The sequence below is a fragment of the Neofelis nebulosa genome, chromosome 7 (genome assembly GCF_028018385.1).
Source record: "Neofelis nebulosa isolate mNeoNeb1 chromosome 7, mNeoNeb1.pri, whole genome shotgun sequence".
Taxonomy (NCBI): Eukaryota; Metazoa; Chordata; class Mammalia; order Carnivora; family Felidae; genus Neofelis; species Neofelis nebulosa.
In genome coordinates, this window is record NC_080788.1 from 49,742,675 (window position 1) to 49,770,134 (window position 27,460).

Sequence of the window (27,460 nt, forward strand, 5' to 3'; positions counted from 1 at the left end):
TATGCTTTTGTAAGAGGTCTTTTTAGAATTGAGAAGTACAGTAACTTGGACAGACCACTGGGGTGATGTGGCATTAGGTTTCATCAAATTTTCTTTCCTTGCTGCTAGAGACTTCATTTGGAAGTTGAAGAGTGGGTGAAATTGGTAGATGATAATGGATTTCTTAAGCTTTTCTGTTTCGACATCTTCACTGTGGTAGGTAGTGATTTTAGTGGCTCTAAATCCCTTTTGAAAATACGCAGCATTAAAAAAATACTCATAACTATGCTCAGTTCAACACAGGCAAGTTTAGGGGTGGAGCTAAAGTTGAAGCTCTTTATCAAACAAAGCCTTGAACATAATACTAACAAGTTAGCAAAGTAACTCAAGGAAAAAAGTGACACAAACTACATTAGGCAAGTTGTGCTAAGAAGTAAGACGTAAATACTGTAAACTCAGGAGTAGAGACCATTGTGTCAGAAACTGATCTAGGAAAATTTCATGGAGGAGAGCTGAGCATTAAGTATAGAAATGAGAAGAAAGGAGGAGGAAAGCATTCTAGGAAGTATAACTTGATTGAGTAAGTGAAGACATGGATGAATGAGTGTCCATTCTGTATTCAGGAGACATAGTAAGTAGATTACTTTGACCAGGTGAGATAGTTCAGGAGGGAGACTTAAGTGATTGCCAGATAGTGAAAGTTTCTGAATTTCTCTGTAAAGGGTTTGACTGTTTGTAGAGAATAGTTATTCTCCAGGTCAGATTGGAGTAAGTATTGTATGTAACCTGCCGTCAGTTTCATCTTTGCCTGTATATAATTGTTTTGGGTGTTTATATATGTTTATGAAGGGAGTAAGAAAAGTGTTGAAAAATGGTACTAGAGAAAGTGACAAGTGCCATAATAATTAAAACAGCATTGGTACAGGAATATAGATCAGCGGAACAGAATGGAGACTACAGAAATTGATTCATAAATGTATAGAACTTAAAAAAAATTTTTTTTTAATGTTTATTTTTGAGAGAGAGACAGAGTGACAGCGGGGGAGGGACAGAGAGCAAGGGAGATACAGAATCCGAAACTGACTCCAGGCTCTGAGCTGTCAGCACAGAGCCTGATGCAGGGCTTGAACTCACGAACCATGAGATCATGACCTGAGCTGAAGTTAGACACTTAACTGACTGAGCCACCCAAGTGTCCCTATAGAACTTTACATAATAAAAACTGGCATTTCAAATCATAGAAAAAGTATGAAATTTCCATAACCGGGATATTTTCTCACACCAAAAGGGAAAAAAATCCAGATGTATAGATTTAAACAGTTAAATGTAAAGCCAAAACTGAAAAAGTCCTAATAGAAAATATAGGAGAATAGTTTTGTCATCCTTGGATTAGGAAAGACTTTTTAAGAGCAAGCAAGATATATAATAGAGGTGTTCTAAAGAACACCCTGTTCTCCATCCTCTGTATTTGACTGCATAAAATTTATGATAGAAGGTATTTTTATAAAACTGAAGCATTTTAGAAGAAAATATTTGTGATGGGTGTAATAGTGAATTATTTTGTGACCCAATTTAAAGAATTTCAGATCAATAAAGATAATCCAATAAGAAAGTGAACATAAGAACATGAGATAATCTACAGAAAAGGAAATAAGGATAGTCAGTAAACATTGGGAAAGATTTACAACCCCACTAAGTTATCTGGGGAATGTGCATTAAAATAAGATAGTTTTTGCTCAGGAGATGATCAGACATTAATGATGGTTGTTAGCCTTTTGAGGTTATGGAGAAATAGTTGCCCTCATATTTTGGTAGGAGACCTTCCCTAACCTTATCTAATCTTATTCTGATCCCTATCCTCCAATCCCGACATTCAGTTTTCCCCCTTCATGCTTTATTTTTCTCCACAGTTATTAGCCACCAACTGACTTACCATGTATTCTGCTTGTGTGTAGCCCTAGAATATGAACTCTTCAGGGAAGGTCCTGGTGTTTTGCCACCCTGCTGTGCTGTATCCCCATCACTTGGAATAATTCATGCATGGCACATAGTACTTGCTCAAGAAGTATATGCTGACTCAATGAATGAAATACTTATGTTTCAGATCAAGATAGGCTCATTTAAAATATTTCTGAAGAGTTGTTATTGGAGAAAAAATTAAATATAAAGGGTGTTTAAAAATTTTTTATTAGTTGGGATGTTGGATCCTCTTCCCTTTCTCATGATGAAGTCTGGTTTAAAGCAGGCATTTTGATATCCTTTTGGGGAGGTGAAAGTTCCAGAGCCTTTGAAAAACATTTTAGAAATAGATTCTTGAAAGCTATCTAGACTGCCTTATCTTTGATCCCACTTACAGCACAGCAGCACTTTTGAGACCTTTGCTGACAGCCCATTGGTTGGCTTACATTGGAATTATAGACATGTGGGAGAATAATGCTCCCATTCTTCTCCATCATGTCTAATTCTAGAAGATATGGTGATAGGAAACCTTACCCTTTTCCATAGTAAAATGTAGCTACTCAGGAAGGATGAGGGGCACCATTATATCAGGTAACACTCAATCCAGTTATACTTTCTGAGATAAAATTCACATTGCTGTTACTTTTGACAACTGCCACCTGAAGTGTTTTACGTCTTTAGCCCATAACTCCCCTACACTCAGTCTCCAGCTTCCTGCTTGATGTTTCCACTTGGATGTGATCATCGCTGTCTCAAATTTAACATGCCCCAAAATAGTTCACCAGTTTTCTTTTCATAACCTACTGCTTTTGAAGTCTTACCTGTCTCAGTGGCAATTTGGTTTTTGTATTTGTTTAGGCCAGGACTCCTCTCTCACACCCTATATTCAGTATATTGGGAAGTGTCGTTACTTAGCTGTACCTTCAGAATATATTTGTGTTATCTGTCCACTTCTGATTGTCTTTATGGCTACCACCCTGGTCCAAACCACCATAATCTCTCAGCTGGATATTGTAGCTTTGTAAATGATCTTCCTGCTTCTGCCTTTGCTCTCCCCCACAGTGCTGTCTAAAGAAGGCTACCAGAGTGTTTTCTTTCTTTCCTCAAAAATTTTCTGTGACTCTTAGTTTAACTCCGAGTAAAAAGCTATAAAGTTTTAGGATCTGTAAGGCTCCACGTGCTTGTTAGCCCTCTGTCCTTATCTTTTCCTGCTTTCTTTTCAGGCCACTCTTCTCTACCACACAGGCCTCATTGCTGTTCCTCAGAGATGGAGGCAGGCTTCATTCCAACTTTGTACCTGCAGTTTGGTCAGAAATGCTCTTTCCCCAGTTAACCGCATAAGGATTGCCTCACCTATTCAAATATTTGCTCAAATATACTTTTCTTAATGAAGCTTTTCCTGACTATGTTTTTAAAAATCAGTCCCTTCCAACTTTGGATTTTCTGTACTCCTCTCTTGTTTTTCTTCATAGTTAGAAATATAGCATCAAATATACTGTGTATTCTAGCTGTTTATGTATTGTTTATTGAATGTCTCCATTGTGGAAGATGAAATGCACAGTATAATTGATGATTTTAATTCAGGCTATTGCAATATAGAGAAAGTTCATTAATGAGAAACATCTCAAAGAGAGAGGAGACCAAGGGGTTTTATAAGGGCAAGTAAACAAGGGAAATCATGAGGAGAGGTGGAAGTGACTCTTAACCTGGGATTTGTGAGGGAAGGTTGGTCCTTTTGCATTTAGTCATTTGTCAGAAGACAAAACAGGACTGGGAGATTTTTCAGTGTTCCTTGCTTTCCTCCATCACAGGGCTCAGATGCAGTTCAAAATACTCAACTATGAATAGAATTCAAGCCCCAGGAGGCAAGACTCCTGTCTGTTTTGTACTTTGGTGTATGGTATTTTCAATACCTAGCAAGTGCCTAGATACTTGATAAATGTTGAACAGATGGGTAAAGGAATGAATTTAAAATGGTAATCACCTTAGGCCTCCTGTCTGCTGAAGAATGTGTAATTATACCCATGTAGAATTGGTCTTTCTGCTGTAAGTAGCTTCATAAATGAGATGAGACTCCATGGAGTAAATTTACATCCTATCATCACCAGCTTGTGCTGTATTCTCTGGTGATACCATGTGCTTGTAATACTTACTGTCAAATTCTCTTCAATAGAGTTCTACATACAAAATCTTAACATATTGTGAGGTGAGAGAGTCCATTTAAATGATGTCTCCTATTCTGGAATCTCTTATTATAGACTTTGGGTTTTATCTGGAAGGCAGTGGAGACTAATTTTAAGTGATTTGAGTAGTTCAAATGATTAGATTTATGTTTTTGGATAAACTTAGTGTGGGCAGCCTTGTAAAGGAGTGACTGGAAGGGAATTGATCACATGTTAGAGATCATGAGGGAGCTGTTACCTTAACTGAAGTGGGAAATGATGAAGTTGGGGTAAGAGTGGATTTTGGGGTCAAGGTGAAGTTTTAGCTATCCTAAATCTAGGGGTTGATATTTTGTGGCTTTTCCTTATAGCCAGATTGTTTTTGGCTAATGCTGTTCTCTGAGATAGCAAAAATAGGAAGAACAGCAGGAAGATGATTTTAAGTCTTGTAGATGTTATATTTGAAATGCCCAAGAAGCCTAAGCAATGGGAAATGTATGACAAAGAAACTACTCAGGACTGAAGGGAAGCCTGGGTCTAGAAAAGTGCTTCAAGTTTATCATCTTCATAAAGTACCTTAACTTTGTAATTTTGTATGATTGTTTATGCCTTTGTAACTTCCCATAAACTGCATATTTCTAAATTATTAGTAATGCTCTTAAAATGGGAGGAGTTTGTGCCTTTACCTTTGGTCAGAATAATGGGAGAGGAACCTCATGGGTCCCTCCAGAATTTTGATTTCCTTGAACAGTTTAGACTTGTGTTACTAACTGCATCATCATCCAGTAATCTACCTTTCTTCTTTTTGAGTACCTAATATGTGTCAAGCGCTGTGCTTGTGTGTTGGGATTATATAATAGGCAAGTAAATAAGCAATTACAGCACAGCATTCTCTTAAGTGGTAGATTAGGGAAAATACTAGTCTTTGGGGATGAGATAGGAAGGATGGGCACAGGAGTTTGGGTTGAGGTAAGGGGCTAGGGAACTGATCAGAATATCTGCAATGTCAAGCCTTTTAGCGTATCAAAGTCTGAGCAAAGAGGGAATGAATGCAGTGAGGATGAGATGCTAGAGATGAAACATTAGATATTCAGTACCTTTGGGCATTACCCTGAAGACAGTATGAAAATCTTAGCATGTTAAAGGAATAATATAATAAAATTATCATCTTAGGAAGGTCACTGACGAATGAGGAGGTTCATATACAATGGCACCTTTTAGAGTCAGTGTATTTAGGGTGGGGCTCAGTTTTTAAAATTTTGCTTTAATTGCAGTGCACCCAACTTTTTGAGAATTGCTGACTTAAGTGGGTTCTTTAGTAAGGCTCTGAATTCTACTTAACCAGACTGTTTCTCTGGTGGTATGTCCAGTAGGGAATCTTTTTTTCTCATTTGGACTGGATGTCAAATTTGTCCTTCCTTCCAGATGAGTAAACTAAGAATTAAACTGGGGCCTGATTTAATGGGGCTCCTTGATTTGAAAATCTCAAATATGCTCAAGTTGTTCCAGTTTAGCAATGTATATAACTTTATTTTGAAATGTTGGCTTTGTTAATTTGAACACCTGAGCTACTAGATTACTTTGTTAGAAAACGAAAGCTAGGAACTACCTGTTTAAAAGAGCCGTTTAAATGGAAATTACCTAGAGAAAAGTAGGAGATATGTACACACTAAATATCTCTGGGTTTGGTAACCAACCCACAAGTTTTGGAAGATTATTAAGAAAGTAAAGCACTCGTAAGTCTCAGAGGTGAGATGAAGCTTTCACAGGAAGGAAGAATGTTTAGGCTTCAGGTAGTTTTCTTTATCCTACTTCTTGTTCCATGGTTTTTCCAGCTACCCAGTCACTTAAACCAGAAACCTGGGAGTTATCCTACCAACACTCTCTCCCTTCTGTATTTGGTTATTAAATCCTTTAAAACAAAAATCTTTGATGTCTTTTCAAATCTTTCCTAACCCTGTCCCTTCTTTGTTCCCTCCCATTCATGAATCCTGGTTAAATGTATACTCATCTTCTCCAGGGAGTATTGCTCTGATGGCTTGCATCTCCCAGGTCTAGGGCTCTTTAATTGCTTGCTACCTCATCTTAATATATGCACTTTTAAAGATTCATACCTGATTTCTTTTAACATTCCACTCATGCTAGATTAATTGCCTTGCTTAGAACTTTCATATTTAGTTTTTTCTGCCTTTGTTTTTGCTCTGTAATGCTTTTTCTGTTCTTTTGGGACATCCGGTGTCATCTCTAAAGGGGAAACAACTTTATTTTTTTGTGAAATCTCTCAACTTTTAAATTTTGGCAACTAATTCAGTTAAAAAAACTTGCTGTCTCCCATGTCTAAAAAACATTGTAACCTTATAAAGACTTCTTTGACCATTCCTCTTTCCTCCTGTGAAGTTAATTGCTCAGTTTTTGTGTAGTCTCATATGTCAGCTCATAATTTTCAAATTGTTATAAAAGAATTCAAGTACAAATAGTAATGTATCAAAGTTTTGGTTTTTTAACTCATAAAAACTGGTTCAATGAGGAATTGGGAATTGTATAATAGCTTAATATGGAGTGCTGTAGCCTTTGGGGTAATCTTCTCTACTGGAATAGTTTACCTTTACATTTATGGAGTTATAAACTGCCTGGGCCCTAATCAGTTGTAAGTAGGAAATCAAATAATCAGGTGACTTACTAGAAAATGCTGTAGCATGACAGTATAAGTCACACAGTCACACAGTCTTTGTATCTCATTTTAGGTTTTGAGTAATTTGTCTGAATACATGCTAATTTTTATATTATTAGTGGCCAAGCACCTCTTTGTATTTTCTCATTTTAAAATGTTAATTTTTCCAGAATCACTAATAGAAGATTCAGACCAATATTTTTTGGCCTGTTTGTAAATGAGCACTGTTTTCATATTGAACTATCTGCATTAGCGTTCTGTTAGAAACGCTAATTCAACTTGAATTTAATGTGTTCTCAGTGTATGTACAATAATAGGAGCACTTATAGGACTTAAATATGTTGAACGAAGTCAGTAAGATATCATTTGATTAGCTTGGTTTTGAAGTTTAAATAGGAGTTTCAGATAGAAAGGGGAGAACAAACCAGGTAGAGTGACCAATATATATACTGCTTTAGGACTTGAGTCTGGGTTATTATCAATGACCTCAAGTTTCTAACCCATTTCTGGTCTCCCCCCCTCTCCCCACTTTATTTTAATTCAGGTGGAGTATTGCTGACATAGTTATTTTCATAAAAACTGTTTGATCGTATTCTTTCCCTGCTTGAAAAATCTAAATTGCTTCATGTTGCCAACACAGTAGACTTCATTTTGCTTGGCCTGGGAGCTCTTCCGCTATTTGGTCTCTCAACCCTTGATTTACTCACAGAGTCAAATTGGCTTCTCCTTTCCCTTCAGTTCTGCCTGGCCAAATCCTCCATTTTCTTTCAGACTTTATTTCTTTATTCCAACAATATGACTGTCCGTGTATTCTAACTGAGGAGGTTCTCTTGTCTTAAAAGTCCAAATCCTCCATTTTCTTTCAGACTTTATTTCTTTATTCCAACAATATGACTGTCCGTGTATTCTAACTGAGGAGGTTCTCTTGTCTTAAAAGTTTGGTTGTATTTGTTCATAGAAATAGGCAGTTATATGCCCTGTATGATAATTCTGTGGGTGGGTTGTCTCAGTTTCACCTGGAAGGCAGCAAGCCACTTTTCATACTAGATCACATGTAGTGCTTCCTATAGAATTTTTAAAAATATACCCCACATGTCAATATATTTTTATATTTGTAGACCTGAAAAATGTCTGAAAATTCCAGTGACAGTGATTCATCTTGTGGTTGGACTGTCATCAATCATGAGGTATGCTATTTAATACTTCAATACATGAGGTATGCTATTTAATACCTTAATATTTAATATGCTATTAATACTTTTAATGCTATTTAATACAAATAAGGCAATTTGTAATATTACAGTGTTAATGGTGTAAGCTGGGCTTTTTGAAGGCCATTATTTTTTTATGTTGAAGCCTAAGGTTCCATTGTCCATAGCTTGGACACTTTTGCACCCATATTAAACTTCACTACTGAAAACTCTTAACGAGCAGTATCTTTTGCATTATAGTACATTGCTTTCCTCAGCTTTGAGACATTAGGCAAATATTTATTGAAGGTTTATTATTGTGTAGGGCCTGCACCTTACCTACATTCTCATAGAATTGTAAACAACCATCTGTGGTATAGATTGTTTTCGTTCTCATTTCATAGTTGAGAAAACTAGATATTAGAGAGGTTAAGTAATTTGGCCAAATTTTATAACTAGGAAATGTTGGCTGCATTTAAACACACCAGAAAGGAGCATGGAGAACATATGTTCTACTTTTGGTATGCTATGTTATGTTATGTTATTAGCAGAACTTGACAGAAACAAGGCTATGGCCAGAACTCTTTAAAAAAATGAATATTCTTACAGAAGTATGATGTTATGTGACTAGTATATAATAAGCATTAATTTCTTTTCCACATTGGTAATATATGTTCATTGTAGAAAAATCATAAAATACTGATAAATAGAAGCAATAAGTTAAAAGTCATCTATATTTAAAGTTTTAAAGGATTTGTCTACAGTTTTCCTATTTGTTTTTAGGATCTCTTAAGGCTTGACTTGTTTTCCTTGACTAATAAAAGTTTTAAATGGTATTTTTTATAATTACTTTGATAATTTAAGGCTTAGACAGTTGGTTACTCCTGTCTTCTAAAAATCACTATTAACCAAAGAAGGATTTTTTTTTTTTTTTCTGTAGTATAGTTGGAAAATTTAATAGCAGCTGTACCAATTGAGATTGGGGTGGTTTCTTTTTTAAATAAGTGACTTTTCTATTTTTAACCTGTTTTATACAAAGCTTAGATCAGCTCCCATAGCAGTAACTTTTCCTTCAAGGATAATTAACATTATAGGAACAAGGAAGCTGTGGGAGTCTTACTTAGGATTCTGCATTGTGAAGCAAGGCAGGAAGCCTCTCATGCACTTAGCCAAGGGTGTCATTAGGGTGCTTCTGTTGGAGATAATCTTGTCACAGAGTAGATCAGATTTGTATTTTCATCCCTCTTCCCTCTGTATCTAGTTATCCAGTTCTACTCTTTCTTGCTAATGTTTCTTACATGTGTTTACTTTACTTTTCCATTGCTACCATTCTGTTTTAGGCCAGAACCTGTGTCCCTTGCAGTCCCCAATTCAGCCCTACCCTGTTTCTGTCATTTCCCTACCACTTTAGGCATTCCCAGAGTCTTAACATTCAGAATTCTCCTTAGGACTAAACTCAAAACCTATTCCTTTAATGAATTCTTTTAATTTTTGCTGTTTTGAGTTATGTATATTAGGAGAACTTAGACCTTTCAGTTTCATGGATCAGTAAATCACAGAAAAAATTGGGAGAGGGGCATGAGGATAGGTAGAATCAACTTAGTGGTTAACTTTATTTTACTAATTAAGATATGAGAAAAAACTGTAAGATCCACTATTTTCTTAAAGAGAAGGTAGTTGACATCAAAGTAGGGAGGACAACCTTGGAAGAATAAAGAATAATCTAAAATTTTATAGAGAAAATTTACTCCATCAATTCTATAGATACATTTTAATCCTTGCCTTTAGACTTTTAGTTCTGCATTGCCATAGTAAATAGTTATTTGCATGTGGAAATTTCTCTGAATAGGTTGCAAATTTGAATTTTGGAATTGAGGTTTTTATACCTCATAACACATGGCAAAGTGCCTTGCATAGTACCTTTGTAAATGTTGAGTAGAAGTAAATTAATAGAAATAGCAAAGCTTAAAAACCTATCCTCTGTGATCAAATTAATTGCTTGGGCTTATAAAATAGAGTGCAGCATTTGACTTTTGGCTGACTTCTCTTAGAATCTAACCCTGTGATTCCATTCTGCTGTTTCCCTGACATAGGCCATTATGGACTAAATTGAATAAAAGGTAGTCAGATTAGATACTGTTCCCTTTGAAGTATGGCAGCATCCAGGACTTTTAACAATGGAAGCATCTACATGTAGTGAAACCCAGCTTTGAGCTGGATTTGATAGACATATAACTGATGATCATTTTATCCCTAGGGGTCTGATATAGAGATGGTGAATTCTGAACATGGCACAGCCAGTGACAGCTGTGAGCTCGCTCCAGAATGCACATCTTTAGAGCAAGAGGAGCTACAAGTATTACAATCAGAGCAAGGAGGTAAGATGTTAAAAGGAATCTGATTTTATTTTTTTTAAATAGGATGTGTGAACAATAGTGTGAATCTTGCATTCTTTCTAGTCAGGCAGCCTTTCTGGCTAATCAGATCCGGTCACTAAATGACTAAAATTTTTGTGTGGATTGGGTAGTGACACCAACCAGTGGTTTATTTGCAGCTATAGTATGTATTTCAGCCTCCGTATAAACTCTTTGATAATGCAAGTGTAACCAGTAACTAAACACTACTAATTTTAAGACTAGTGATGTACAAAATACAAGAGATTTACTAAACTCTTTTCTAGTTAGCATCACACTTCAAATTACTTTTGGTTAGAGGTGGTAAAAAAGGCATTTAACTGCTTTACTCTTCATTTTTAAATGACTTCTTAAACGGTTTTAAAAAATTGCATTAAAATGTAAATAGAACATATTCTCCTCAGGAGAATAAAGTGGATACGTCATGTCTAGAAGTAATGATGGATTATACTTGTTAATCTTGTTTTCAGCCTGTGTATTGATTATTCTCATTTGAACAGTGATCCTCATCTTTGATAGGTCAGATTTTTCTCCCAAGAAATACACATACTCACATATATAAAAGTATTTCCAGACTTCCTTGGGAGTTCTTGGACCCAAGTCCACCTTTGCTGAAAGACTTAATTTCAGATTAATACTCTATTAGGGGCTATGTAACATACAGATGGCAAAGTTTTTCTTTTTTTTCCTCCTCTGTTTTTTTTGGAGGGACTAAATTCTATGAGAAATACACACATTAATGACAGAAAAAAATGATGAACAAAACAAATTTTAAGTCACCCTTAATTCTTTTTATCTGGAGGTAACTGCTATACATCAAAATTGATAAAATTAATAATAATCTTCTTAAATTAGTGTAATAAAATATGCAAATGCATATAACGTTTGGTATATGTTCTTGGCTGTGCATAAAATTTATGTTTATCATGTATTATTTTACTATTTTTAACTTCTATGAAAATTTTATAGCCTTTTGTATGAAAAATAGAATTGTATGAACTCTAGGGGTTTTTTTGTACATTTTTTTCTTTGAGGAGTTTCTTATAAAATATATCTCCTGTAGTGACATTTTGTTTTTCTGTGTTCTTTTGAATCCTTATTTTTTATAGTCCTTTTCATGGCAAAGAACTCGTAATTTGAAGCTGTAGTTTTGTTTGTTGAGTTACCAGGTATTGACAGTCATTAGAATAGTGCTACTTTTAGGAATTCTGAATAAACTAAGAGTTCAGGAAATGTACCATCAGATGTCTGAAAAATGTTTTCCCATATTCACAGATTTTTACAAACACCTTAAATTTAGTACTTTGGTATTGTACAGTAGAGATTATGTTGTTTACTTAGAGATTGTATTGTTTTTTTTAGTAGAATTTAAATGAGTTCAGTTCGGTATCTAAAATTATCCTCTGACAATTTCAAATAATTATATTTGAAATACAGAGATCTTTTTAGCAACAGTAGAGTGATGTTATGATTGTATATGACATTTCATTAAATCCACTTACAAAATTAGGAGTAGATTTTATGTACTCAAATTATAATATATGTGGCCTATAAAAAGTCAGTTAAGTATAATTGATTGAATTGATCTTTGCTTTATATCAGAGAGTAGCCAAAATGGCACAGTGTTAATGGGAGAAACTGCTTATCCAGCTTTGGAGGAAACGAAGTCGGCACTTGAGGTAAACATGTGTTTTACTCTGTGGATATATGGTAAGCAATATTCCTTAGGGAATATTAAGGAATAATTAAGGTTTCCCTTTCTAGCTATACTTTTATTCCTCTTTGAATTATGCAACATTTATTAAAAATTTTGAGATTCCACAGATTGGTCACTTTTATGATTAGCATTAGCTTCTGTTTCAACTCTTAAGTGAAATGCCTTTTAATTTACAAAAGTAATTTCTTGGAAATGTGTGAAAGATCTGTTCATTTACTTTCCAATATAATTTTACTTGGAAGTAGATTACATTCTTGAATTATACTGAAAAATTAAGCTATTAGGACTGATCTCTAAAAATGAAGATTCGTTTTTAAATTTGAGAACAAACAAAATCTTGTTTTTTGGTGTTTTACTTGACTTCTAGATAAAACTAGTTTATATGATTTTTACATAGCATAGCTATTGAAATTTATTACATATGCAACCAGAGAAATTTGTAAGCAGTCTTTTATGGGCTTCCTGACTATAGAATTATGCTCGAATAAACCCATGGAACTGGTGAGAAATGAATCCTCTTTTCCATGGTCCTTGTGTTTTAAAGGTGAGCTTTTTAGTTTCTGTAGCCAATGAAAATTAGGCAGCAGTTTGATCTAATTCTGACAGAGATAATTGTCAAGGGGGTTGATGGTGTTTTCAATCTGAAAGATGAATCTACTCCTGAGTAATCTTTGTCTTTTGGGCAGGACTCATATCTTTTATTTTAAGCCTAAATTACCATAACACTTAAGTACTGTTGTACACTTTGAACTGCATAGAAAACATAAGGCTCTTAAATAATTGTTAAATTTACTGTTTTTAAAATTATTCCTCAGAGAGAAGAAAAGTCGTCGGAAGACCATGTCTATTTTGGAACTGTCAGTGATGATTCTGATATTGTTACCCTTGAGCCACCTAAGTTAGAAGAAATGGGAAATCAGGAGGCTATAATTGTTGAAGAAGCACAGAGTCCAGAAGACTTTAACATGGGCTCTTCTTCTAGCAGCCAGTATACATTCTGTCAGCCAGAAACTGGTAAGAACTGCATAAAGAATACACTGATGACAGACTTAAGTTCTCCTGTGACCACCTTTTATATATATAATGGTCAAGTTTTTAATATATTTGAGATTTTTTTTTGTAAAACCTACTATTAAATCTGGTGTTTTCTTACATTGTAGGGCTTAGAGTACAATTGCTATAACAATAAATAACAACATCTTTTATTAAGTGAAAGATGAAAAAAATATCTTCAAGGAGATTTGTTACTGTCTGAAACACTCAAATGCATTTGATATATTTTTTAGATCTTTAAGGGTGGGAGATTGTGCCATTGTAACTAAAAACAGGAGAAAGTTAAGGTTTCTACTTACAGTGGTACAAATTTTATATTCTAGAAATAAGCTTATTAATTGAAGTCTTTTAGATCCTTTCAGTTATTAATCATTTAACAAACATTTATTGGATGCTACCTTGTGCTAAACAGGGTTCAAAGAGCTGGCAGCACAGCAGCATCCCAAAGCCTCTGACCTTTGTATCTTTCATTTTAGATTGAGTTATGAAAGGTGCCTATTTTAAGTCCTATTATTAATGCAGTTCATGCCTACTGTTCAGATAATGATTTGGAAGTTAAAATGTGAGTTACTGAGCTAATTCCTTTCTATATTTCTTTGGCTCATTTGGAGGGACGTATATAATAACGTCTTTTCACATGGACATAAATATGTAGACACAAAGTTACTGGAAGATAAACAGACCTGGCATTAACTCACACTTATTAACCAATAACTTGAGCAGTAGCTCAAGGATGAATTGTGGGAAAGACAAGTTGGTGGTGCACTGCTAAGGGATTCCAAAGTGTCCTAATTTGATGGAAAAATAGGGACGTGTCTATTTTGGATTATTTTCTTAGAATTGACCATTCTTTAATACTTAACATTTGCCAGAATCAGACAAATGGAATTTCTCTTATTCCACTTTAAGCTAAAAAAATGTCAAGTAGAGATTTTTAGCTATCTCGTTTAATGGTGAGTTATTTTCAGTTAGTATACAAGAGCTTTTCATTCAAATATTTAAATACTCATCTGGCATTCTTAGTGGTGGTCAGCCTTTGCCAGAATGTATACGTAGTACATTTATTACAAGGACTAATGAAATGATTTTACTTTTTGTTCATCAGATTTTATTTTGTTTAAATCCAGGATTCATGCTGTATTCAAGTAGTCTTCTTTCTTTCCATCCTTCCTTTTTTTGGAAAACTATAAATGCTGGTTTAATTTGAGAATATTCATGGGCCAGAAAAAGTAGTCACATTGAAGCAGGAGTAGCAGAAGAGTCCAATCAGACATTTAAGAAATTAATGCTATAAACAATTTTTCTCAGGAACTTGGACACTTCAAAGCACATTATTCTAGTTTTTATCTCCATTCTGAACTTGGACTTCTTGGGGATTTTACAGTTTCAGTTAAGAGAAATATTTTATTAGGAGTATTTTTATCCATTGCTATCTCTCCGAAAGGAGTAAGTTATTTCAATAAAGTATTACAAAGTAATAAGAACAAAGGACATTTTGGATTACGTTGAAAATACTATATAGAAATCCATTGCTAAGAGTCTTGTTTTCTCTCTCTTATCTCCTATTTTTCTTGGTTTAATTCCTGACTACCTATTACCTGGTTATTTTGATTTTCCTTTCCCTTCTCCATCTCTGTAGGATTTCATCTTCAGGTTTTTTCTTCTAAATTAGATTCTTGGGACAATATACTTTTTGTTTATTTGAGAATACTGTCCACTGCCGCCAGAGGATTCTCCCCCAAGAAAGCAAAGTTGGTAGCTGTAGAAAAGTTTGTATTGCATATGTTTTTTTTAAAAGGCATGATTGTAAAATTTTGATGCAGCACAAATAACGATGTTAAGTGGTAATTAAAATAAGTATTTTCAATTCTCTTTTTCCTTTTTAGTCTTTATAACAAAGCTTTATACATCTTTTTTTCCTGTTTATTCACAAAAGAAAGGTGGTGGGAGAAGCTGTGGAAGATTCCTGAATGCATAAGGGGATGGGATGATCAGCTGAAACACCATGTTCCTAGCCAACTCGCTTTCCAAGGTGGTGTGACTAAATCTGATCAGCTTTTCCAGAGCTGAGTGTGCCTAGTCACATTTACTATTTACTTAGTGCTTTAAAGATATCTGTTGTCATCTGTGATACTCTAAACAGGTGTTCAAATTGGTCTTGTAATAAAGCTGGCTGAGCTTACTGCATGCCTTTGCGTTGCCTGCATCTTGGACTGTGGGCCAAATTAAGCTTTGGAAGAAATTTAAAACCAAAATATTTTAGCTGTCCTATGTATGGGTTAAAAAAGATGGAAGCATTAGATAAGGAGGTGAATTTATTAATATAGATTAGGCTGCCTTGTTTACTTAGAATATATAATGATGGTGATATGCTAATGTAGAATTAAATTAAATAAATTTAATTTTGTGACATTTCAAATGAAATTTGAAAGGAATCTTGACGAATTGTTTTTGCATTTATCCATCTTAATACATATTGCCAGAGAGTCTGACTTAAATGCTCCAACCATGATCTTGAATGCCTTTGTATTATGTAATGCTTTGTTTAAGTCTTCCTTTCTTTCTCTTTGTCCAAGAAATGTAACCTCACAGCTGAGGCGACGCCATCTGGGAAAAACTAGTGATCAAGAATAACCAGATAAACATGATGGGCATAAGGGTCATGACCAAAAGATCTCTCAGTGGCATCTGTATCACTAAATATTAGGAACATTCATTCATTCAGTAGTTCTTTTTGTCTTTGTGTTTGTTGTTGTCAGTGTGAAAGTTACCTGAATTCCTCTGTGATCCGTCTTTAAAAAGTATTGCCTAACCTGAGTCACCAACTTTCCTGTGGCATGGTTATCCTGTCTTCTGAAGAACCATTTTACTTTTTTGAAGCATGAATGTTTGTTATTTTGGAGCTCTTTGTATAACATTGAGGTTCACATTTATCCTTTTGGTGCTTTTTTTTTTTATTCCTCTAACTGGCCTGTGGAAATTGTTACCAAGCCATCTAACCTTCTGTGTTAACATATAGTTTATTGATTGATGGAGCGGTGTTAACAAATTATAAATTTGAAAAAACCAAAGGTGATTTTTTTTAGTGGATATACCAGGACTTGAGATTTCTTGTGGCTTTTTTTTTGTTGTTGTTGTTGTTCTTTACTATTCTTTTCATAAAGGAGCAGCACCAGACTAGTCCTTAATATCGGAGATAGCTGTTGTGTCACTTCCTCATGCTGACATATTTACTAGAGGGTAAAATTAATAACCTTCTAGTAAGAGTGGCAGTCGAAGGGAAGGGCTCATCTGACTTCTGGATACCTGTGTTAAACTATAGTGCTTTGAACCTTGATTGTGGACTCAAGGAATGGAAATGAAACTAGGGTCCAGATACACCCAAGAAAATTTTAGGTAGTTGTTGTACTTTGTAAGTCACAGGAACTGTTTGTATACCTCCCTGTGTCCCTTCAACAGTTGAGCTTAAATTGCCTCTGTTTGAAATTGAAAGAAGAGATTGACAGTTTTTTTTTCCTTCCAGAAACAGTATCTGTTTATGGTTCTAATAGCAAAGAAATTTAATACACTATGAGAATGATTGTTCTAACAGTATAAACTTTAAGAGAGGTTTGAAAAATAAAACCAGATAGACCCTCAAAGGCACAGACTATGATTGATTCTTGTGTATCACAGTTGAAATCTTTGATGTTTATGGCTTTATGTTGATAAACTTGAAAACTTGAGTGTTTGTGTTCTTTTGTTTTTGTTTTTGGCTGTCTTATGTAAAAGGGCATGTAGGGATGGCATTGATTATTCTAAATCATATTTACTAGAAAAACTATTCTAAAATTTTTAATATTTACGTTTTTCTTTTTAAAATAGTATTTTCATCCCAGCCTAGCGACGACGAATCAAGTAGCGATGAGACCAGTCATCAGCCTAGTCCTGCCTTTAGACGACGCCGTGTTAGGAAGAAGACTGTTTCTAGTTCTGACTCTGAAGAACGGCTACTCCCCGAACAAGAAACCGAACCCTCTAAGGAGTTGCATAAACGCCAGTTCAGCAGTGGTCTCAATAAATGTGTTATACTTGCTCTGGTGATTGCAATCAGCATGGGATTTGGACATTTCTATGGTAAGTATTTGAAAATTGGTAATATAAAAATTGATGGTCTAGTGTATGGACCCTTACTAAGAGTGAGGAATTCTGGGATCTGTTTTCAGTGTCCTCATTAAATATATAACCTTGCAAAGCTTGCCATCTGTTTGAGCCTCAGTTTTCTCATTTGGAAAATGGGGATAGTGCTGCCTATCTCACAAAGCTGTTTTTCACTGAAGTTTGGTGGTATTTATTTAAGAAATGTAGCATCCATGTTTTTTTTTTTTCTTTAAAGAAAAAGATTGAAAATCTGAAGTGCTTACCACAAGGGACATCATTTTAATTTAGAATCACAAACTAGCTTTAATTGTGGCTTTATTTGGAAGATTATTTAAATCTCAGTTGAAATTGTTATATTGGAAATGTCATAATAATTGGTGCTCATTATTTTTCCCCTCAGGTTTTATGCAAACATTATATTTTGTGACATTTGTTGCTGCTTCCATGATCCATATGAATTGAGAATTTATTTTTTTATAATTTATTATTATACTTTTCTCATTGTTGTTCTTGTTAGTGTTTATGTATATTGATCATCTTTAATGCAAAGCCCTTAAAAGTGTTTTGGATGAAAAGAGGAGGGAATTCCATATGGTGTTATTTTTCATTTGGGAGCCTAACTGTTGGATCTTAGTTAATATGATTGTTTCTACAAAGATAAGACTGAGAACTGAGCATTCACACTCTTTGCTGTATTAGAATTTTGAAAAAAACACATGAAGCAAATGTTTTAGGTCTTGTCACTTTTACAGATTTCAATTTGCCTTACGTGAACTTCTGAGTTTTGCTGATATGATCCACAATTTAACTTTTGGAATATTCCTGTTTTGCTAGTTCCTTTCAACAATGTGTACCTTAATGCAAAATGCACCATATGTTAATTTTTGGAAAAGATACATTATTCAACACAGTGTAATGTTAGAATAAATAAGACAGTCAATACTTGTTTAAAGTCAGAGTCAATAAAATGTGTTTCTTCTTGTCTAACTTTATATTAAAAAATTAACATTTAGACTCCTGGTGGATATCTGCTTGAATTTAGTACTGAGATACTGTAATTTGTATCCTCCCTTGAAGTTTGTTGTAATGAGATTTGACTTGAAATATATGCTTAATTTTGTTATTTTCTAGCTGGAACAAATGTATGAATGTTTTTTTTTGAGCATGATTTCTTTCCCCACAGGTAAACATGGAGGTAACAAAGGAGAAGGTCTTCTCTTAATCTTTTTTTTCTTACTAAAAAAATTGGACAGTGATTTAATGTTAATCCAAATTGCATTAAAACCCCACCAGTTGCATGACCTTTAAGTATTTAGTGGAAAGAATAACTTAGAAAGGAGTGCTTTCAAAATTAAGAAACTACTGCTCTGTTTAAAATTTTGGTTACTTGTAAATTTTACTTTAATGATTATATTTAATAAAACATTTTCTTATACTTTTTAAAAGCATCTTTTTGGAATATGAAAGGCCTGGGTAATATGAAATAGGTCTGCATCGTGATGAGATTAGCTCGGTGAACATATAAAAACTTCTCTGACCATTTTTCAAGGTCACTATTTAAAGGACATCACATTTTTTTCTTAATTCTGGCACTTATCTCAACACTTTAAGAGCTCTTTTGAGTTGATTTCAGAGCCAGTTTGAATTTCTCATGCACCATGAAATTAGTCATTGCATTCCATAATCTATCATTTGGTTACTAATTATGTAACAAAACATCCCATTAAGTGAATCACTCCGAACATTCACCAAGCTTGGCTCTGTATGAGCTTGGAGAATCAGACCTTTCCTAGAAGGAAAGGAAAACTAGCAGGAGTGAGGATAGTAAAACAATGTATTACAGATAATATGGTACTGCTTTAGGTTCTGAAAGTGCTTACAAAAGTTAAAAAAATTTTTCATGTTTGAAGCACCTGTCTTCCTTACTCTTTTTATACATGTCGGCTATCCATATTCTAAATCAACAGTGGAGTTCAGTTGATTCGATTTTCTCATGGAGTTGCTTTAAGTATTGATAGGCTACCCTGCTCTTCAGACATTGTAACAGAATATAACTAAGTACTAAGTTGTGTGGCACAGACAAGAATTATAGCTCAAAGGCTGTACTTCCTGAGTCATCCTGGAGGTGGTAGGATTTGAGCCGGGTCTGGTCTTATGCTTATGCTAGGTAGAAGGAAAGTGGAATGTTGCAGCAACGGAGAACATGATAATCTGAATGTAAACTTTGCTGGGTTTGGGAGCAGTGAGAAGACTGGCTGGACTATAGCAGAGGAGGTAAATCAGGCTACATTAAGACAGATGTCCAACGCATGCTGTGTAATAGTACTGCAAATTCAGATCTCAACACATAGTTTTAGGTTATTTTCCAAGGGGGTGAAGGAATTCATCCTGTCAGCAGTTTGAAAACAAAGAGGTTTTCTGTTATTTGGGGAACTACAAATGAATTTTCAACATTTAAAAAATCTGAAATTCTTTTGAGTAATATTGAAACAAATTTACCATGCTTTTATAAATTGGAAAATTAAAAGAGAGGAAGTGAACCCTAACAGAAGAATATCAGAGCTGGTAACAGTTGTTTATGATTTGGCAGAAGTTTTCTCTTTACTATTTCTCAAGATTATTGAAGAAATCAAAGGTTATTTTTTTTTTAGCAGCAGGGGAAGAAGTAGTAAACTATCATTACATCTTTCATTCCAAATTCTGTGATGTCTTTACATAATAGAATTCCACTGTAGATGTTAATGTCATGGTTGCCAAATGCCTTTTGCCTTATTTTTTTTAACGTTTACTTTATTTTGAGAGAGAGAGAGCGCGCACTTGCACGCATGAGCTGGGGAGGGGCAGAGAGAGGAGAGAGAATCCCAACAGGCTCCACGCTGTCAGCGCAGAGCCCGACATGGGGCTCAATCCCACAAACCGTGAGATCATCACCTGAGCTGAAATCAGGAGCTGGATGCTTAACTGACTGAGCCACCCAGGCACCCCTTTTTGCCTTATTTTTGACTTAGTGTTTTATTTTGTTTTTTTCTCTCTCATGCATGAGGAATGTAGCAGCATGTGAACAGCATGTCTTGGCAAATTAACATTTTGGTTTTTAGGGTGAAAACTTAGAGACTCCTAGTTTAAGATTTTTCACTGCTGGGATGGGGATGGTGGCACTCTAGCACAGACCTAACTAATGGAGAATTTTTAAAAGATTTGGCTGTGAGAAGGGTAGGTAATCACAGCCAATTATTTTCCTTGCTATACCTTTTGGGCTGTGTTACATCATTTAGGCAAAATGTAGTGAGAAAAAATAGACATCATTTTTCCTTATTGATTATATCCTGTGAATTGATTTCATGGTTTGTTTGTTTCCCTGTTGAAGACAACATTTTTTTTATACCTCAGCCATCTCTCAAAAACAACAAACTTGAGTGCCCTTGTTATGGTAGACTGGCTTGTTTTAATCAAAAGGATAGTGAACTGCTTAAGTATCTGTGGATGTGTGCTAAATTAAAAAAAAAAATGCATTAACCTACTTGGCCTGATTTATATTAACATTTATCTACCGCCATTTGATGAATGACATCATGAGATTTTACTTATTCATTTTTCAGGCACAATTCAGATTCAGAAGCGTCAACAGTTAGTCAGAAAGATACATGAAGATGAATTGAATGATATGAAGGATTATCTTTCCCAATGTCAACAGGAACAAGAATCTTTTATAGATTATAAGGTAGGTACTACTAACAAACTTTATAAAAAAGACTTGTTAGCCAATAATTATTGTGCTGTTCAGATACAAGTACAAAGAAGATTATTAGTGAGTAAATATAATATTGTAATTGTAGATTACTTACTGTGTCCTAGTCACTGCTGTGAGTACCTCACATACAGTATTACTCTTATTGCTCACCACAGCTCTGTGAATTAAGCAAGTATTAACTTCATTTCATAGATGGGAAAGAGGTTCAAAAAAGCTAACTTTTCCAAGGCTAGCAACTGGCAGAGCTGAATTTATCTGACACCAAAGATGTTATTTCTGATTATTATAATTAACATTTTTAATTGATATATATAGAAAACATTGTTATTATTAGCATTATTTTTATAGAACTGAACAAAACATTTCCAATCAGTGAGAAAGAGGAGTTTGTAGCCTCTCTCTAAGATCTTTCCTTCATCAAGGGAAATGAAGTAATCAGCCAGTCCTTTTTTGTCTTTGGTTTCTTGTTGGATTGGATGGAAGAGCCAGCATGTTCTACTTCCCACCTAAAACTTACCTACCATCCAGCAGCTCTTTTAATACCTGTGTGGGTATGAGGACCAGCGAGATAGCCAGTCTCCTATCTGGTTCATCCATAAGAAGGGCATAGGGCTTGCAGAACTCAGGGTAGAAAAGTAAACTGTTGCTTTTTTCTCCCATTCCTTTAAATTTCCTTCAGTTGATGTGTGTATCCCTTATAGGGTCACATTACATTTCCTTAAAAGAATCCCACTTGACATCTGAATTCTTTCAGGCAGGGACTACTCAAGTTATTTGTTAATAGTGTAGTTTTTCCTACCTGGATCAAAGGATGTTGTAAAAAGAGTAGCCATTTTCTTCTTTACCATCATGGTTTCTGGTTCCATAGGATGATGTTGACTTTTAGGAGACTGACCCTGCATAGATCTTCACTGAGTCAGTTCTTGCAGATCTCTTATCTCCAGCTGTTAAATGTGGCTTTGAAGATCTTCATGGGAGACCTGTCCCTGGATTTGCTTATCAGGCACTTAATTCAAGACTATGGAGTTTACTGAATGCAGAATATACCCTGCAGTCATTCTGTGGCCCCTTATGCTTTTGCATTTAAAGATAATGCTACATTACTCTGTACTACCCTGTGGTCCACTTCCATTGCATACATGAAACTTGTTTTCTCTCTCATTTGGAGAGCAGATAAAATGATTATAATGAAATTTTAAATTTTAATTTGTTCTTTGAAGACTGAAGACAGTGAACCATCCATTTCAGATGGTTATCTTTCAAGTGGAAATACTGTCATTCTCTTTATTTAATTTTTTTTATTAAAAAATGTTTTTTAAACATTTATTCATTTTTGAGAGACAGAGAGTGACAGAGTGTGAGTGGGACAGAGAGATAAGGGAGACACAGAATTCGAAGCAGGCTCCAGGCTCTGAGCTATCAACACAGAGTCTGATGCGGGGCTCAAACCCATGGAGTGTGAGATCATGACCTGAGCTGAAGTCGGACCCTTAACCGACTGAGCCACCCAGGCACCCCAATATTGTCATTCTCTCTCTCTCTCTCAAAAATTTTTTTTAATGTTTATTTATTTTTTTGAGAGAGAGTGCGAGCAGGGGAGGGGCAGAGAGAGACAGGGAGACACAGAATCCAAAGCAGGCTCCAGGCTCTGAGCTGTCAGCACAGAGCCCAATGTGGGGCTTGAACTCACAAGCTGTGAGATCATGACCTGAGCCGAAGTCAGACACCCAACCGACTGAGCCACCCAGATGCCCCCTGTCATTGTCTTAAAGGACTTTTTTTTTGTTTCTTGTATATCAGATTTTTTTTTTTTGTCTGATTCAAATGAATAACCATAATGTCTGTGGTAAGTTAAGTAAAATTTAAGTGTCATTTGCTGATTTATACATAAGATACTCTAACTGATTAGATAATGCTATAACAATTGTTTAAGCATATTGTTTAGTTTCTTGCTGTTTTGGTGAAAGTTTATTACTAATAACATCTTGAAAGAAAGATCATTCAAGGCTACTTTGAAATGCAGCAGAACTCTGTAAACCTAATTGAACATGGTTTTTTTTTCTCCATCAAGGATGCTGACTTCTAGCTATAATTTTATTTTTATAAAAAATTATCTTCACTTAAGGGTCCGAGAAGCCTCTAGTCCTGCCTAAATTCTCTTTAGGAGACTTCTCAGGAGAGATTAGAGTCCTGTAGTCAAAAGATAGAAGACCTGTCTCCTTTTCTTCTAACTTGTAAGTGGACCTAGAAACCATTAAGGCTTTAATTTGATTATGGGAAATAGTAATCACTAATAAACACTAAACAGAAGTACTCCTAGTTCTATTTTAGAAATCTTACTAGGGATAAACTAGGCTATAGCTAATTTTTTTCCAGTCTTTAAATTCTTCCAACATACTGTGTTGTTGTTGTTGTTGTTTATTTATTTTTAATGAAACATTTCATTTTATATATATTTTTTAAGTAGGCTCTACACCCCTGGGGCGCCTGGGTGGCTCAGTCAGTTGAGCTTCTGACTTCGGCTCAGGTCATGATCTCATGGTCCATGAGTTCAAGCCCCCTGTCGGGCTCTTTGCTGACAGCTCGGAGCCTGGAGCCTGCGTCAGATTCTGTGTCTCCCTCTCTCTCTGACCCTTCCCCATTCATGCTCTCTCTCTCTCTCTGTCTCAAAACTAAATAAACATTAAAAAAAATTTTTTTTAAAGTAGGCTCTACACCCCAGCATGGAGCCCAGTGTGAAGCTTGAACTCATTCCAAGATCAAGACCTGAGCTGAGATCAAGGATTGGTCACTTGCATACTGAACCACCCAGGGGCCCCAGCTATGTTATTATTTTGTTGTAGCTCTGTGCTGTGCATTTTCTTCCATATGAACCTTCTTATTTTTACATCTTGAAATACATACATATACACTACAAATACATATACTGCATAAAGGGTAGTCTGCAGAAATAGACACGTGGGGCTCCTGGCTGGCTCAGTCGGTAGACTAATCTTGGTTCTTGGATCTTGATCTTGGTTGTGAGTTTGAGCGCCACATTGGGTGTGGAGATTACTTAAAAATAAAATCTTAAAAAAAATAGATACTAAAAATTTATGAGTATTGGTTATATATGATTTCATCTTACAGATTTAAATTGAGCTTTTAAATAAGGCATTTGACATTTTTCTTTCTTCTCTTTCAAAAAAATTTAGTCATTGAAGGAAAACCTTGCAAGATGTTGGGCCCTTACTGAAGAAGAGAAGATGGCCTTTGAAACTCAGAAAAAGAACCTTGATACAGAAAATCAGTATTTAAGAATATCTCTGGAGAAGGAAGAAGAAGCCTTGTCTTCATTACAGGAAGAGTTAAGGAAACTAAGAGAACAGATTAGGCTATTGGAAGATAAAGGGACAGGTACTGAATTAGTTACAGAAAATCAGAAACTTAAGCAGCATCTGGAAGAAGAAAAGCTGAAGACACACAGCTTCCTTAATCAAAGGGAGACTCTTTTGGCAGAAGCAAAGATGCTAAGGAAGGAACTGGAGAGAGAACGACTGATAACCATGGCTTTAAAGGTGGAACTCCAGCAGTTAAGCTCTAGTGAATCATATGGCAACCCAGACTCTCCGAATGTATTGACTGAAAAAAAGGAAATAGAAATCTTACGGGAAAGACTCACTGAGCTGGAGCAGAAGCTAAACTTTGAACAGCAGCGTTCTGATTTGTGGGAAAGGCTGTATATTGAGGCAAAAGATCAAAATGTAAAACAAGAAACTGATGGAAAAAAGAAAGGGAGCAGAGGAAACCACAGGGCTAAAAATAAGTCAAAGGAAACATTTTTGGGTTCAGTTAAGGAAACATTTGATGCCATGAAGAATTCTACCAAGGAGTTTGTGAGACATCATAAAGAAAAAATTAAACAAGCTAAAGAAGCTGTGAAAGAAAACCTGAAAAAGTTTTCAGATTCAGTTAAATCCACTTTCAGGCATTTCAAAGATACCACCAAGAATATCTTTGATGAAAAGGGCAATAAAAGATTTGGTGCAACAAAAGAAGAAGCAGCTAAAAAACCGACAGTCTTTAGTGAATATTTACACCCACAGTATAAGTCACGTACACAAAACCAGAATAATAGAGGCCCTACTATGCAAAGAGAGGGAAGGAAAGAAAAGCCAATTCACTTTGAAGAATTTAGAAAAAATACAAAATCACAGAAATGCAGTTCTGAGCATGACTGTAGTGCAAATTTTGATTCTTTCAGAAAGTCTTGTTCTGGTGTATTTGAATGTGCTCAACAGGAATCCATTAACCTTTTTAATATGAAAGTGTTGAATCCTGTAAGGATAGATGAATTTAGACAGTTAATTGAAAGGTATTTATTAGAAAAACTGGATAGTTTTCATCACTGGAAAGAACTTGATCAGTTCATCAATAAGTTTTTCCTAAATGGTGTCTTTATACATGATCAGAAGCTCTTCACAGACTTTGTTAATGATGTTAAAGATTATCTTAAAGACATGAAGGAATATCAAGTAGATAATGATGGAGTGTTTGAGAAGTTGGATGGATATATATATAGACACTTCTTTGGTCACACTCTTTCCCCTCCATATGGACCCAGGTCGGTTTACATAGCACCATGTTATTATAATAGTTTTTAACATTTATAGATTGGGTAGCATTTTTATCATTTTAACATCTTGGAATGTTACTATCCATAAAGTACTTTTTGTAAAGAAAAAAAAGTGTTATTTGTAAAAGTACTTTATTGCTAGAGAATTTAGAATAAATTAAATGGAAAGATAAAATTTTAATAGCTATTATAAACTGAAAATTTCATATGATCACTTTGACTCGAGCAAATGGTTTAATTTCTGCCTTAAAAATATGTTAAGGAAAAAAGATCCTATTTTAGCCTATCTTGTTTCTTTTCATTATAGTTTATATGAAAAGGTCATTAAGTGAAATTATTTTCCTTTAATCTTTTATTTTTTTACTCACTTTGGGTGAGTAAATTCAGATTTCACTCTGAAATTGGAAGAACTCGTGTGTAACAGTTTGCATTGACCCACTTACTTATCTAATTCCACTTACCAACTAAATTATGATACTTAATAGTTAGTACAAAATTATCTTTGATAAAGGTAGAGGCAAACTTAGCAAGCTACAGGTTATAATATGTGTGGCTTATATGCATAATTTCTAAATAAAACTATTCATTGCTTATTAGCTTTATATTTTGTAACCTGAAACTCACCTAATCTTCAAATGTTAGCTTTATTTTTTTATCTTTAAGATAGTTATATATTATCTTTCTGAATAAATGTAATGTGTCTATAAAATAATGAGACTGATTCTGGTATCTTTAGTCATTAAATATCTAGTGCCTAAATGAGCAAAACAGTGTGAGGCTGCCCTGATGAAACATGAAAAACTCTTGCCATCAAGGAGCTCACAAGCTTTTGGAGAGTTAGGTAAATATAAGAAATGAAGTGAGGAATGGAGATATTGTATGTGGTGGCCTCAACCTGGAGATGTTTTGGGAGGCTTCATGAGTGAGGTGGTCTTTGAACTGAACTTCTTTAAACTGGTTTTTGAAGGAGAAATGAGAATTTGTCAAGCAGATAGAGTAGGACATTCTATTCAAAGAGAACTTCATTTGCACACATTTGGAGATGTGAAGACATGTCCTTTTAAGGAGGCAAGGTAGTGCTGGGGTATGAAAAGATAACAGATCTTTTGTGAAGATCAGAAGGATTTCATTTTATGCTAAAAGACTTGTTGCTTCATTGCATTTTGGATCATTGGCAGTAGCCTGGAGGATTAGTTGGAAAGAGTGAAGCTGGTAGGTGGTCTTTGAAAAAGTACAGACATGAGCTGATGATTAACTAGGTTAATAGTATGAGTGGGAGAGAGACAGATTTGAATAATATATAAGAAGAAAAATTGGTGCTATTTCTTGTGAAAGAGAAGTAGAAAATAACATTTCTTCCAGATTTCTGGGTTGGATCACTAGTTGGATAGTGGCATCACTAAGGTAAAGGATGCAAGGGCATTTTGAGTAAGGGGAATTGGAATTGAGAATTGGGCTTGGAGGTACCTATTGACAGTCACATGGAAAAAATTAGTTGGCCATTAGATACATGACTCTAGTCCAAATTCTGTGTGCATATAGATAGTCTAGGCTGGGGGTGTTTATCAGATTCTTGGGGAACACTAACACGTAAGGGGTTGTGGAGAATGAAGGCTGAGAAGAAGACCATAGAATAGCATCATGAAAATTGAAAGATCATCTCAAGTGAAAGGAATATACAAACGTGTGTCAAATGCTTTAAACATTAAACAAAAGAGACTGGATTTCTTGGTTGGGGAATTGGGTGGCCATGAATGGCATTATGGACTGTTTTAGTGAGGTAGTGAAGAAGCCTGATTCTTTAGTGAA

The 27,460-nt window shown here is 35.0% G+C and overlaps 1 protein-coding gene across 4 annotated transcripts in view; it reads left to right on the forward strand.

Annotated features, from left to right (window-relative positions):
- The window catches only part of CCPG1 (cell cycle progression 1), a 41,820-nt gene that overhangs the window by 12,727 nt on the left and 1,633 nt on the right, over positions 1-27,460 (forward strand). For 2 of the 4 annotated variants that reach the window (XR_009264128.1, XM_058737663.1), the window contains exons 2-9: positions 7,890-7,958; positions 10,219-10,339; positions 11,978-12,054; positions 12,908-13,106; positions 15,082-15,177; positions 17,010-17,261; positions 20,885-21,006; positions 24,231-25,639. Coding sequence is in view for 3 of the 4 variants with exons in the window: in XM_058737663.1 (XP_058593646.1) it covers positions 7,899-7,958; positions 10,219-10,339; positions 11,978-12,054; positions 12,908-13,106; positions 15,082-15,177; positions 17,010-17,261; positions 20,885-21,006; positions 24,231-25,639 (2,336 nt within the window). In the remaining variant the exon portion in view is untranslated. Of the gene's footprint in view, positions 1-2,433; positions 2,530-7,889; positions 7,959-10,218; positions 10,340-11,977; positions 12,055-12,907; positions 13,107-15,081; positions 15,178-17,009; positions 17,262-20,884; positions 21,007-24,230; positions 25,640-27,460 lie in introns of those variants that run through there. The other 2 variants (XM_058737664.1, XM_058737665.1) reach the window with 2 other exon arrangements.